The following is a 14467-nucleotide window of genomic DNA, read 5'->3' as shown; positions in this document are numbered from 1 at the left end:
CTGAAAGACTTAAAGGCCTGGATGTCCTACAATTTCCTACTTCTAAATTCAGACAAAACTGAAATGATTGTATATGGGTCTAAAAATATGAGAAATATGCTGTCTAACAATATTGTTAATTTAGACGGCATAACTTTGGCTGTGGTTCCCAGAATTTCCAAAAGTAGAATGGGAGGCAGAGCCTTTAGCTATCAAGCTTCTCTCTTGTGGAACCAGCTCCCAGTTCAGATTCGGGAAGCAGACACCCTCTCTACTTTTAAGTCTAGGCTTAAAACCTTCCTCTTTAAAAAAGCATATAGTTAGTTATAGTTATGCTGCTATAGGCTTAGACTGCTGGGGGACCCACCCCCCAATGCACTGAGCTCCTTTCCTCCTCTTGACTCTCTCTCCTCTCAACTTAGAATTGTCACCACTGTATGACAATAACTTTGTGTGTTTTCTCCTGTAGTTGTGTGTCTCCTCTCTCTGTCCATTTCTGCAGGTGTCCCCAGCTTTGAAGCTGTGTGTCTTCCAGTGTGCAGCTACTGGTCCTACCAACCTGCCCGATGTTTTGTTGTTGCTTTTTGATGCTCTTTTCTTTTCTCTCTTCACTTTTCACTCACCCCAACCGGTCAAGGCAGATGGCCGTCCACCCTGAGCCTGGTTCTGCTGGAGGTTTATTCTGTCAAAGGGAGTTTGTCCTCTCCACTGTTGCCTATGGCTTGTTAAAGGGGGAATTGATGGGTTTTCGCAACATACTTGTATAGTCTAAACTTTGTTGTGAATTGCCGCTATATAAATAAAGTTGAATTCAATTCAATTGAAATTTAATTGAAAACTGCTCTTTTCTGTTTTTAAAAAGGACTTTGTGGAGAATCAAGTCAATGCTTTGAGACTGATGAAGAAATTATAGATAGATAACTATAGAGCTCTATTTGCAATTACAAATGTGTTTTGTCTCCTTAATTAAGTTGATTTAATTCAGTGTCTCTTGAATTTTATTTCCTTACACTCATTAGTATTTGTAGTAATTTTTATTTGCCTTAATAGTTAGTTACTTTCCTATATTTAAGTTGTTTTTTCTCTTATTGTTCCATCCAGTGTGACTCGCATATGATAAATCATACAATCATTATTTTGCCTTCATGTTTGTATGTTGTTCTTTATACAATTATAATTTAAAATCTACTCTCGGCTGCTTCAATAAGAAGCACAGTTCATGTCGTACCAGCATATCACCGTTCACTGATTCGAGCCGAGTCGAGTTGTAGTTAGTTACCTGATGGTGTCAGCAGACGGCACATATGGTAAATGAGCCTTATTTGAACGAGTCTGGTTAATTGTTTGCTAACAAATTAAAGCTTTAGTTAGAATCGGACTGTAGAGTGTGAGAATATGGCCACTAGAGGCAGCACCGCTCATATCGAGCTCGCAAAACTACTAGTAAAACTTCCTGATTCTTCTCCTGTGGACCGAACGCTGACATGTCGGACAAACTGCTTTACAGGAAACAGGCTAAACTTTTAACAATAACGACAACAAAACCCTCTTAAATCTATTTTTTACATTTTCAATCACATTTCTCATCCCATATCAACAAATTTAGCTTTGGCAAATTAAGGGTCTTTGTTAATGTTAGACAACGATGTCGGCTTCGAAACTGATCCTGTCTGTGTGTCTTCTCGCATGTTTCCTGAAACGGTCTCTCTCCAAAGGTAAGCTGGACAATTTTCAGGGTTATATTAGGAGGGGACATGAGAACCCAGAGTAGATGTGAGACCCTGGGTCCAGACTGAGGAAGACCTCGGTATGTGTTCACATAATGCGAAGCAGAGCTGTTATATAGACCTGGGCCTGAAGGCTGATCTAGGAACCGTACTAACAATCCATTAGAAGCCACAGAGCAGATTCCTTAGCAGTTTGTAGTTATTGCATCTTCATCCTTCATCTTTGTCTTTATAAGATCTTCTTTACAGAAATATTGAAAATGGAGTCAACATGACCAACAATAAACAATTTAGGATTCAAGATTTTTGTGCCTAATGATCATGTACCAGCAAATAGAGTGACCAGAACATTAGAACCACGTCTATTCATAATGTACTCGACTCCATTACCCACTTTGACCTCAATAATAAACACAGTAGAATCATCACTTTTCTGGCAGTTTCAACCTAAAAAACTGTACAATTCATGGCAGAGCTGCTGTTTTACATTGTATTTAATTATACAGATGTACCTAATAAAGTGGCCACTGCGTGTATATGGATGGATGTATTTCTATATTGATTAATGTGAGTCCATGGCAATGTGCAGTATCCAATATAGAAGGTGTAAATCTTCCTTTCAGACAAACTGGCAGCAATAGATTGAAGACAACAGAGCTATTAAATCTACTACACAGCTTACTGAGATGAGTCTGTTCTCCCTGTGGATGTTAACTGGTTAGATCCCAGAGCATCCTCATTAAAACAAGCACTGCATGAGCATTTTCCTCCTATTGGTTCTGCAAACACTAAATTGGAGCAGCACTTGGGCTTCGATTCCCAAGTACAGAGAAGAATGCAGATTGAGAAATCTGCTCTCTTTTGTTCCATGGGTTTAACTAGTCCTCTGCCTCCTTTAGTGCAGTGTACTCTGCCTCCAAAGCAGCCGTCCTGTCCTTCAAGTCTTGCAATTTAGTGTTTTCTGCAGCTGCTGACTTGTGTTGGAAGAAATCTGAGTCAATACTGCCAACTTCAGAAGAGAAGTACGGCTCAAGACAACTTGTCCTTCAAATTCATTTACATAAATGTAAAGTGATTAAATCAGTTTCCCTTTAAAAAAGAAACAATTATCCTTCATCATCTTATTCTATGGACTTGAAGTAGTGTTTCTAATGTCTCTCTAGATGATAGGATCTATAATACATGTTCTGTATGAAGTGTTTAGTGTTGCATGTCTGTGCTTTGGTCTTAAAAATGTCTCCTCTACATTTGATCTACACAGTATCACCAGCGCACAAGTATAAATGCTCACAACAAAGGTGTAGCCTCAGTGTAGCTTCAACACAGGACAATGAATCAAGCGTAGCTTCCTCTGAAACATGTATGAAGGCAATTCTAGGTCCACAATAACAGAGGAAATGTCAAATTTACAGGAAATTGCATATAATTTGCAGATTTCAGGGAGACGCTAATAATTAGTGGGAGACTGATGGAACTTTTGTGTGGTTTGAAATGTTCCAGGCCCATTTATTACTGCATTTTAAAACACAACAAACCACTACAGGTCTGTTGCAGGCCACCAACACACTTCCCCTCTGTTGCTAAAGCTAGTAGTTTCTCAGTCTCAACTCCAATCACAGCAAAAGTACCACTACTACAGCTTCTCAACTCCCATAAAGCACCAGCTGGTGTTGAAAGCTATACAACACACCACCAACATCTGCTGCATGAAATACAGGGCTGGTGCTAGAAACCTTGCACTTGAATTATAAACACTTTAGTTAAACTGGTGCACATGTTAAATTAATGGCAAAGTAACACAAAGGTGTAATTATCATTTCAGTATCCCATGCATTAAAAAACTGTGTGGTACTTCAGAACAAACATAACCCCCCAACAATGTCAAATACTAAAATAAAAACATTTTGACATGTTTGTATCTGCGTACTGTTAAAAATGTTCAGCAAGACAATCTAAAGTCCACTTTCTCTGCATTTAACCACTTTTTCTGGTTTTCATTATAAAGAGGGAGGTTAATCAAAGGAAAAGAATCATGTTCAAATCAGGTTTTGGTTCAATCACAAATTCAGATGTTTAAAGCACATTTCTGGTTACATATTGGATATAAGTGACATGTCTGCATGTATGTAAAGCTGCTGTTGCAGATCAAATTAAGTGCTGTACTTGCTGCTTTTTAATTTGTTCAGACTAAAGAGTCGATTGATGTTTACTTTGTGTTTTGATCTGGATTTTATGGTTTTTGTTCAGACCAACAACAGATCAAAGTGAAGACTGGAGATGATGTTACTCTTCAGTGTCTGGATCCCAGAGGTGGAGACATAAAACTGCTGGAGTGGAGGAGACAGGACCTGAAGGACGAGGGTTTTGTATACTACTACAAAGGGAGACCCCGAAATAAAGACTACCAACATTCAAGTTTTCAAGACCGAGTGGAGCTGGTAGATCCAGAGATGAAGAATGGAAACGTTTCTGTGATTCTGAAGGACGTTACCATCAATGATACTGGAACATATGAGTGTTATGTTGCATCTGGAGACAGGACTGAACTAATCAGCAACATCACCCTGACAGTCAGAGTCTCAGGTGATGCTGGAGGAGACAAGGATGGAAATGTTGGACTGAAAGTTGGACTCTCAGTTGTTGCTCTGCTTGTTGGTGTTGGTGGTGTTGTTGGTGTTGTGATGTATAGAAAACGTAAAGGACCCAAAGAGGAGACTTCATACAAAACTGCTGATGATAAAGACACTGACCATCAGTAGGTGTAAAATGTGTCCTCAGTTTCCTCAGTGACTAATTCACTGATGCAGGACAAACAGCAGTTCAGGCTTCAGCCTTTTTCTTTTTATCCCACAGTAAATTTTTACTATCAACAATGTGATGATGCATTTCTTAACATTTCTTCCTCAGTCTCTGTGTTTCTCAGCTCTAAACAGACAAGTGTCATTTTAAACTCGACTCAGTCATTTACTAACTCAGTCTGAGGAAACAGTGACTCTTTGTTTCTCTGCAGGACAGTGAAAGTGGACAGAGACAAACAAACCAAAGCTTCATGTTTTATATATTAAGGCTGTTACATTATGTGAATATGAAGATCACTGTTTATGATCCTGTTTGTTTCACCTGATGTTTGTCATCTGACACATCACAAACTGATATTATTCTCTGTCAATCAGTATTAAAGTCAGAGGCTGCTTTTAAATTAGCAACTGCAGCAGCTCAGTCCTGCAGAGAGAAACTTTAGTGACTGACCATCTTTTACTGTCAAACAGCTGATCTGTGTGATTTAGTTTAACCTGATTCCTCAGATTAAAGATTTTAACAGTTGTTCAGTCACTGACCAGAAACACAGACTTGTTTTATGTTAATGTTTGCTGTGACAGTTTGTCTTCTTTGACATGTGGAGTCCACAACACATTTCTTTGTAAATTATTTTTAATTGTTTTTTTTATCTACCAAGCTTCATGTTTGCTTTCTCTCTAAAAGCTATTTTGCAGAATCTAACACATCACCTGAACAGGTTGATTCACTGTAACCAACAGCCTGTGGTTAAATCATATAATAAAACTTCCAGTAAACCTGACTGTGATAGTGTCATTTTGAAAAGTATCTCAAACACTTTAACACCTAGTTTGTAGATTTAATGAAAGGAGTCTTTAGAGACTATTTGTGTCTTAAATGAGACAACGTGTGTTTTACTGATCAATCTAGAAAACTAGAATAAATTAATAAGGCTTTTTATGAAGTAAGAGTCGGATGGAGACACAAAATTCCTCTCAAACAACATGAATGTTCTTATAAGAAAACTGAAATGTTCTTAAATAATAATTTTGGTTGTTTGTGTTTGAGCACTGAGCTGTGTGAATGTAATGGTCCTATTGTACATGAGAGACACAGACTGAGACTAGTTCTGTGATGTAAAGTCAAACAAATGCATCAAACCACATGTTAATCATACTGTTTATGACTAGTGGATATTCAATTAATTCCATTTTCATTTAGATTAAGTCCACCACTCTGCTCTGGGTTCACATGAGCTGCCTACAACATGAGCGTGTTTAACGTTGAAGGCTGCACCAGTGGCTTCAAGTTCATTTAAACTGCTGCTTTCTGTTCCTTAACTCAGCCTCTACACTGACCATGTAGACATGTACTGGTTGTTTTGTGGTCTGAAGCTGCTGATAAAGTACTTTTACTGCGCTGGGACAAAATCAGCAGCTGAGAAAACAAACCTGGAACAGACTCAGTTTAACTGAATGACTTGGACTGTCCACATTTGTCTGTGTTGGACTTTATATCAGCTGAAACCGTCAAATAGGAAGAGACACAGCAGGAAGCAGGAAGCTCAGTGTGTTTACCTGCAGTGTGTGTTCACTTTTCTTTGTCCACCTGCTCTAACTGCTGTCAGCACAGTCACATTTTTCTGGTTGTAGTATAAATATGGAACATAACAAGTAAACACACTTAATGTTATTATTCATCATATGACAGGTGAAAAACCCGTCTCCTATAACTTGTAGTGTAAATATGTTATTGTGGGGAACATAATCCATAGATAGTTGTTCTGATAAATGTATGTTTATGATGAATGAAGCACATTAGTTAACACGAAATGACTGGTGGTGAGTGTGTGAAGCACAGGATTGTACTGCCACAGATTTGAGTGTGTCCCCACAGTCCTGACTGTGGTCTGGACAGGATTGGAGACATTGGTGGTTTTGTTCAGAGGGTGATAAACACATGGTGTATGAATCTGTATGTTCATTTGTTCTGTTAAGTCTGAACTTCCTGTTTCAAACAGCACTGAGTGAAGAGTCTTGAACATGTGTTGACTCATAACTTTGTGTGTGTTCTGTCTTGTGATCTACATGTTCAGCAAATGATTTGTGACTCTCAGGGAAAATATACTTGATAAAACTCGTCCACATGAGGCCACAACAGTACACTGTAATACTGCAATACTATGCTTTCTGCTGATTCATCTGTTTTTCTTTTCTTTTATGTCCAACTGCTGTGACATAATGAACTCATTGAAACATTTTACCTCATGAGTAAAGCTGCCATGTGTACATGGGATAAGGAACTGGAAAAGGCAGCAGAGCTGCACATTCCTGATGTTACCTGTGACTAAAGTTGTTCATATTAACCGTGTGTTAACTCCTCTGCACAGTGTCTGAGAGGCTACAGAGACGTTATCTGTCTCTGCTGCTGGATTTCACTGCTCTGACCTTATGTTCCTCTCAGATAAAGGTTTGACTGAGACGTGTCACTGAAGCTTATGAAGAGCTTATGTCAGTCCTAACATGGTATTTTATTAAATACCTAACAATTATATTAACACACCTCCGGGAGAAGACTCACCCATAACGTTGGCTGCTGAACTGTACTGAAGCTTTGTTAGGTGTGTGTTGGCAGAGGTCTGTGCACTGCCTCACACACATTTGAACAGTTCTACAGACTTGGAGCTGAACTGCAGGATCATCGAGGCTTTTGTATAAATAAATATTTGATCTGCAGACTCTCTGCTCTCAAAGAGAAACACTATAGACCTGTATTTCAGTCCAGGATCCAAAGGAAACTTTGTGCATGTTTCACAGTGAGCGAGTGGAGGAGAGTAATGAAGGTGACAAATGGATCCTGCAGAGTTACTAGTAGCAGTACTACCACTACTGCAGTTATGCTCTGTCATCCTACTGCCTGCTGAGGGTCTCTTTGCTGACACCTGCTGGTTCAAAGACCAAAGTGTGAACCTGTCTGACTTCCTGGAAATGGGCTGATTGAATCCCTGAAGAGAGGCCTGTTTTCCTCCACTATGATGACGTCTAAGCAGCAGCAGGAACCAGTGAGCGTTTGACTGATTTCTGTTTCATAAAATTAAATCACACTGTAAATCACAGGCTGGATTGTAAAGTTGCTCTTTGGTCTAAATGTGTACAGAACATTAACAGGAGGAGACTAAAGTAATGAGCAGGTACAGCTGTTACATCACTGATATGAAAGGAGAAATAATAACAGACCAGTTAATAACATCTTTAAAATAAATGTTAATATGCAGGATTTTAAAAAGCATTTTATGGTTGTGTTTCAGCAGTTACAGCGGCTGGTTACAGAAGATCGAGGGCTGGTGGACTCGAGGAAAATCACTGGTTTTACACAATATATGTTAAATCACTTGTCAAGAAATCCACAATCTTTCTCTGATCCTAACGAATCCGTTTCAGTAATGTTGTTTGACAGTCCTGTGCTTTGTTCACTCGCATCCCTCCCCAACCACCACCCTGCAGCTCCCTGCCCTCATACTGTACAAGGACAGTTTCAGTCATTCACAAAATATGTTGCATTGTAAGGTACACGTTTTAGAGTTGGACTCAATAAGGAGCTTGACACAACTACTCAGTTTAAATAAGGTTTATTATAAAATGTAATAGTTGGCAAAACAGGATGGAGATGTAATAAGTCCTCTGACTCACTAGATGGTGCTGATCTCCAGTTAATGAGAGAGGACACCAAGATGAGATTCTTGACAATGACTTATGGGATATGGAGTCTGAACATGAAAACAAGCCATACTAGAGTGGGTGGGGGGACGAGCGGAGTCTACAGGAGAAGCAAGGTTCTTATGGGGAAGAGTGGAGTATGGTCCTGGTAGAGTAGACAAATCTGGAGATGCAGCGAGGATGAGTAACTTGAAGATGGTGGGAGGAGGGACGACTGGGGAAGATGTAGTGGTCTGGATCCGTAACATCTGATCCACACAGAAACACTCAGATCCACTTACTCACTTGAGTCGTTGACCTTCAGAGTGATTTGCTGATGAGCTCAGGTGTGTTTGTCTTGTTGCCTCTTGTGTAGTTCTTAAAACAAAAAGTAAATAGTAATAATCTTAATATTGAAACAGACCTACTGACTAAACACAAATATTCAGACCTTAACTTTATTCTCACTAAATTCTTCCACACAACAGGATTATGACTCACAGTAACAACACAGAACACTATAATAACCAAGTCACATGCTAAATTTATGACCCAATAAAGAAACTTTGCATTAATGTGCAAACACATATATTTAAAACAAACATTAAATGTGCTGTAAAGACCTGAATCCTGTTTAACTGTTGTTTATGTTTAAGTATTTTACAGACATGTCTTGACAAATTGCTCTTTGTTAAAAACTCCCAATTATAATATATGGTAATAATATTAGTTTACTTCTGAACTTTGTAGCTTGGCAGTGAGAAATTCTTAAAATGTTTAATTGCACCCAAACACATGGTTCATAGTTCATTATTGAATCCATTTATTATCTTTTGCTTATCCAGAGTCAGGTTGCAGTGTCCTGCTCTGGGTCTACAGCTGGTTCTCCTACCAGCTGGGGATACCTGGAAGACGTCCAAAGGAAGCATTCTTATAAGATGCTGAACCATTTTACCTGTCTCCTTTTGAAAAGGGAGACTGTCGGACAGAGATGGTGAATCCAAACATGTAGGGAGGGTGTTCTGGGAATTCCTGGCTTTAACTCCCATCTTCTAAAGAAGGGGGCAATTGTGGTGGTTGTTCCCATATTTAAGAAAGGGGACTGGAAGGTGTGCTCCAAATACTGAGGTATCACACTGGTCAGACTCCCTGAAAAAGACTATGACAGAGTTCTGGGAAGGATGCTTCACCCAAATGTTAAGGCTCAGATCTGGGAGGAACTATGCACATCTCCCTGGCTGTGAAACAGTGGACCAAGCCTGTAACCTACAAGCCTACAGGAGGGGGTGTGGGAGCATGCACAGACAGTCACGTGTTTTGTGGACACCGTCAGGTTATTTTCTAGTGGGTTGTAAAGGGACTTTATTTTAAAGACAAGTCTTTATACTCTAATTGCTTTCAATTAGAGTATAATTGAAGGGGGGGGGGGGGGGGGGGGTTGATTTGGAAGTGATTTGGAAGTGGAGAGCAGCTTCCCTGGTGTCAGTGGTGCAACATTGTCCTGGCAGTTGTCAGATTTTGTCTTGGAAAAATACACAGACGCACCGTGAAATTCAGCATGAGCTGATGGAGTCTTGGGCTTACGCCACTTTCTCTGAGCAGTTTTAAACATGGTGCATTTTTCAAAGGTCAAATCAGCAAGATAAGATAAGATAAGATACACCTTCATTCATCCCACAGTGAGGAACTTTCAAAGTTTTCAGTGAGCGAAGGATTAGGACATTAAGGACGGGGAAGCCTGGACAACAGGAGGGTAGAGACTATCCTGACAGGTTGAGCGTGTGGTGCAGAAGCTGTCAGTGGCTTTGTCTCTGAGAGACATCAGGTGATGGCCAGTTCTAGTTTTACTTGTTTTGGGTGCAGTAAAAAATGTCAGGGGGCAAAAGGTTACAGTCAAGCACAGTCTTCATCAGGTCAAGATCTGACTTTTAAAACTAAGTGATAAAAAGCAGATGTTGATCCAGGAAGCTCAGATTGGTCTTCAGTCCACTGTCCAATCTGCTTCAAAGCCGATACAGTTCCAGGCATAAACTGCAGCATTTAAACATCCTGGCAGTATTTTCCACAGCAGCTGGTCCACAGGATCTTTGGATGAGCCAGAACTAGACACTGAAATAATACTTTTGTATTTTGAATATACAGTGAACTTCAACTTTTATCTTAATTGTAATGTGACACACAATAATTGTGGCTGAAAGTGACACAAGACAACTGATGTGTAGGTGGCACTTGATGATCTTTCTGTGTCTTCATTATCGCAGGTTGGATGGGGATGGGAAACTTTTTGGGGTGCACTGCCCAACCCAGCACCACCACAGATCCAGGCTCATGTCTGTGGTACAGTTCTGGGTGAGAATGAGGACAAGGTGGTTCCCAGCTCTGTTTGTTGGGCGAGTGGGCTCCAGTTTTTGATCAGACATCCACCATTTGTCTAGGTGGATGTTCATGTCTCCTAGAATGATGAGAGGAGTGATATCTTCTGGGAACAGCAGCATTTTGAACTCATCACACAACTTACCCAGCTGCATGGTGGCAGATAGATCAGACACATGAATTGTAACCTGTGCAGTCACCCTGATAGCAACGATCCAGTGATCTAAGACAGTTGTGAGGGGCTGTGGAGAAGAACTTACCGGTTTCTGCAATGAGAACACTTACCTCACCTTCCCATCCTGATAGGTGAGGAGTTTGAGTAAAGATAAAATTGGACAAAAACTTGAAGCAGACGAAGCTATAATGCTAATGCAAGGACTGCTAAACGCACTAACATCTAAAAAACAGACACCACAAAGGGTAAAACAACATAAAATCACAATATGCTGACGACGTAAGTGAAACCACGGTGGACACAACAACAAATACTGTGTATATAAAGCCATGTAAGCAAGAACAGACAAGTCGTGACAGAAGGTGATCAATGAAGGTCTGTCTGTTTGCAGGTTTGCAGAGGGCTGTATTGAAGCATGTTAATGGAAAGTTGACTGGAGTGTGGTTGGAAAAGGTGACAAGCAACAGGGACGACCACAGGCTTATAAAGATTGTCAAGTAAAGCTGATTCGAGAACTTGACAGTTTTACAGGTAAGTGCAGTGAAGCTGGAGACAGTCCATCAAGAGCCACTGCACACAGACGTCTTCAGGAAATGAGCTACAACTGCTGTATTCCCAGCATCAAGCTGCTGCTGAACCGGAGAACCGGAGATGTCAGAACCTGGGCTGAGGAGAAAAAGAACTGGACTGTTGCTTTTTGTTTGCAAATCAGTGTCCCTGAGTTTGGAGGAGGATTGGAAGAATCACAGAATCCAGGTTTCTGTAAGTCCGGGGTGAAGTTTCCACAGTCGGTGCTGATTTGGGTTCCTGTCACCTGCTGGTGTTGGTCCACTGTGTTTTATCAAGTCCAGAGTCAAAAGATCCGTCTACCAGCAGATTTTAGAGCACTACATGCTTCCAGTGCTGATTTCCTTTTCCAGCAGGATTAGCTCCTGCCTGCAGTTGAAAATAACCACTAACTGCTTTGTTGACCGTGATGTTGCTGTGTTTGACTGGCCAACTCACCCGACCTGAACCCACAGAGGATCTGGAGTATTTTCAAGAGAAACCCGAGAAACAATCGACCTTTAGTAACAACACAGCTGAAGGCTGCTATGAAAGCAACTGGTCTGGTAACAAGTCAGCTGTGCCTCAGGCTGGCTGCCTTTATGCCACGACGCACTGATGATACTGGTAATACTCTGATATTTTGGATATTTCAGTTTATGTCTAAGGAAACTAGATGATATGAGACGTTCACTGTGTTTCACGATGTTTCAATTCACTCACGCACTAGTATATAAGAATACTAGTGCATAGTACTAGTGCACTGACTATCTATATATTTGTACGAGTAGCTCACCATCTTAAATGAAGTCCATGAGCCTCCTCCACAGTGGATACATGTTGATTGATTGTTGTCGTCTCTTTGTAGGTGAAGTCACCAAACTCAGGGTGTTTTCCAATGAAGTGCCTGAAAAATGATGTTCTTCCTTCAAACATTTTACAAACAACCAGTTGTGTAACTCGCTCAGATTAAGTAAAGGTGGCAAATATATAGATGACGACCACTACACAACATGATGCACGTGGTTACTATAGTAATGAAACCAGACCCTGAAGTTTTTGTGCCTAATGCAGTTTAAATAAAATCGTCAAGTACAAAGTTTAGTAACAGCTCACTTTAAACCAGTTCAGCAGGAATCTGTGTAGCAGGAATCTAATGCATCTGAACCACACACACCCTGAACAGGTTTGTCCACACTTCAACAGGATTTAAATAAGGCAGTGGTTCGTTATCAGAGTGAAGTAATGTGAAAAAACTCTAAAACCTCTTTTCATTCACCTGCTGAAAAATCATAAACACAGGTGGACACAGGAGACAAAATGACATGTTTGACCTAATCTTAACCCCAGTTGTTCTCAGTTATTAATATATTTCAAACATTAATATGTTTCTGCTGTAGTAGGACTCACTCAAAGTACAGTAGGTTCTCACAAACCCCTCACTCACATCAGTTAAATCCTTATTGTTCAAAAAGGGTTTAGTTTTACCTGAGTTCAGTCTAAGGTGGTCTCCTGAGAAAAAACTCCCCCAGATTCTCTCCTCCATGTCCCTGGTGTTAATCATGCAGTCGCTGATCCGATCTAAATGTAAATGAGCTCATACAGCTGAAACACTACATATCTTTTGACAACAGGTTTGACGACATCCTAAAAAACCTGTCAGGACTACATGTTACTACTTGTTGCGTTAAGTTGTGTTGAGCTCTCATTGGGTGAGAGGTGGGGTCCACCCTGGACAGGTCTCCAATCTATCTATCTACCATGACCCTCATTCGTTAGCTCTGCGGTTTGATTCCACCTGCCAACTGCGGCCTCCCACAGTCCAAAGACATGTGTTGGGTTATTTGGAGACTCTAAATTGCCAGTTGCTGTAAATGTGCATGGGAATTTTAGTCTGTCTCTGTATGTCTCTCTGATTTGGCCCTGGGAAAGACTGGAGACCTGTCCGGCGTGGACCCCACCTCTCACCCAATGACAGCTGGGATAGACTCCAGCCACCTGTGACCCTAAACAGGGTAAACACAGCGTACAGATACAGATCTACTACTACTCTCCTTTCGGCTTATCCCGTGAGTTCGGGGTCGCCACAGCGGATCATTGTCCGCATGTTGATTTGGCACAGTTTTTCCGCCGGATGCCCTTCCTGACGCAACCCTCCCCAATTTCTACCGGGCTTGGACCAGCAATGCACCGCTGGGGAGGGGGAATGGGCTGTTAGGGTCTTGCCCAGGGACACTTCGACATATAGCCAGGGCGGGGGATCGAACCACTCACCCTGTGGTCCATAAGCAACTGCCTTTACCCACTGAGCTATAGCCGCCCCAGCGTACAGATACAGATGTTTCACAAAAATAAAAACTACAGCTACTGTAGACTGACTGCTGACATAGATCCACAAAAATAACACAAATGGAATCAAAAACAAGGTTTGATTCAACGAAAGTGAACTATGACTGACATACTTTTCCCAAAATATTTCTATTTCACAGTTTTGCATACTGGTTCCACATAAACAGAGACAAACTTGCAGACTACATGTTAAGGGCAGGAAAACTGGTCAGCCTCTGTAGTTATTTTATCCCAGATCTAATTCACCTCAGTGGGTTTAAAGAACCAGCATAACCTGATCCAGGATTAGAACATCCACAATGACTCACTTGATCCTCGATTTGTGAAATGATATACAAAGGATGTGGCCCAGAAAGCAGCTCCAACCCTGATCCACATACAAACACACACTCAGATCCATTAATTCATTAAGCTGATGAACGTCAGGGTGATTTTTTAAAAATTAATTCAACTATGTACAAATCAAAACATGTTTTTTATGGAAATAAGGTGGGTGATTTATGAGGGTAAGTAAGTGAGAGGGGGATCTCACGTCATCAACTTCTGAACATTTGCTTAAATTTGCACATTGGTATTAACTGTAGCAGCAGCTTCCTGCTCTGTAGGACCGGAAGAGGCAAACAGTAAGACCATCGAGCAGGTTCAGATCCTCGCCACCACTTCAACTTTATGATTCAAGACTTGGAGCTTCTCATAACCAGAAGCTGTATGTTAACAAATGACTGAGAGTTAAGGTGATTTCTGAATCTCTCAGCTCAGTGTTTAGTAAATATTGAGGCCCATATCCAGTCACTCAGTTTACCTTCAGGGACAGACATCTTTTTCCTCCTGTGATGTTTAATGAT

At 40.8% G+C, this 14467-nt stretch overlaps 1 protein-coding gene and 1 long non-coding RNA gene across 2 annotated transcripts; one reads left to right on the top strand and one right to left on the bottom strand.

The window, feature by feature from the left end:
- Positions 1 to 1492: 1492 nt before the first annotated feature.
- Positions 1493 to 5286, top strand: LOC137137862 (ICOS ligand-like). The gene is made up of 2 exons (XM_067524652.1): positions 1493 to 1694; positions 3954 to 5286. Exons 1-2 carry the CDS (start codon positions 1625 to 1627, stop codon positions 4463 to 4465), a joined length of 582 nt encoding a protein of 193 aa, XP_067380753.1. The 5' UTR covers positions 1493 to 1624; the 3' UTR covers positions 4466 to 5286.
- Positions 5287 to 8096: 2810 nt separating this feature from the next.
- Positions 8097 to 12890, bottom strand: LOC137137880 (uncharacterized). Its single transcript, XR_010915834.1, has 3 exons — positions 12762 to 12890; positions 12070 to 12180; positions 8097 to 8557 (listed from the first exon to the last, which is right to left on the bottom strand). It is a non-coding gene; the product is annotated as an uncharacterized lncRNA (long non-coding RNA).
- Between the last annotated feature and the right edge of the window lie 1577 nt (positions 12891 to 14467).

The sequence above is a fragment of the Channa argus genome, chromosome 12, assembly GCF_033026475.1.
Source record: "Channa argus isolate prfri chromosome 12, Channa argus male v1.0, whole genome shotgun sequence".
Lineage (NCBI taxonomy): Eukaryota > Metazoa > Chordata > Actinopteri > Anabantiformes > Channidae > Channa > Channa argus.
This window is presented reverse-complemented; position numbering and strand designations above follow the sequence as displayed.

What these genes read in the sequence shown, in the direction of transcription:
- LOC137137862 (XM_067524652.1), top strand. Translation starts at nt 1,625, where the DNA reads ATGTCGGCTTCGAAACTGATCCTGTCTGTGTGTCTTCTCGCATGTTTC. An exon ending in GAAACGGTCTCTCTCCAAAG is followed by an intron (nt 1,695 to 3,953) that starts GTAAGCTGGACA and finishes GTTTTTGTTCAG; the next exon opens with ACCAACAACAGATCAAAGTG.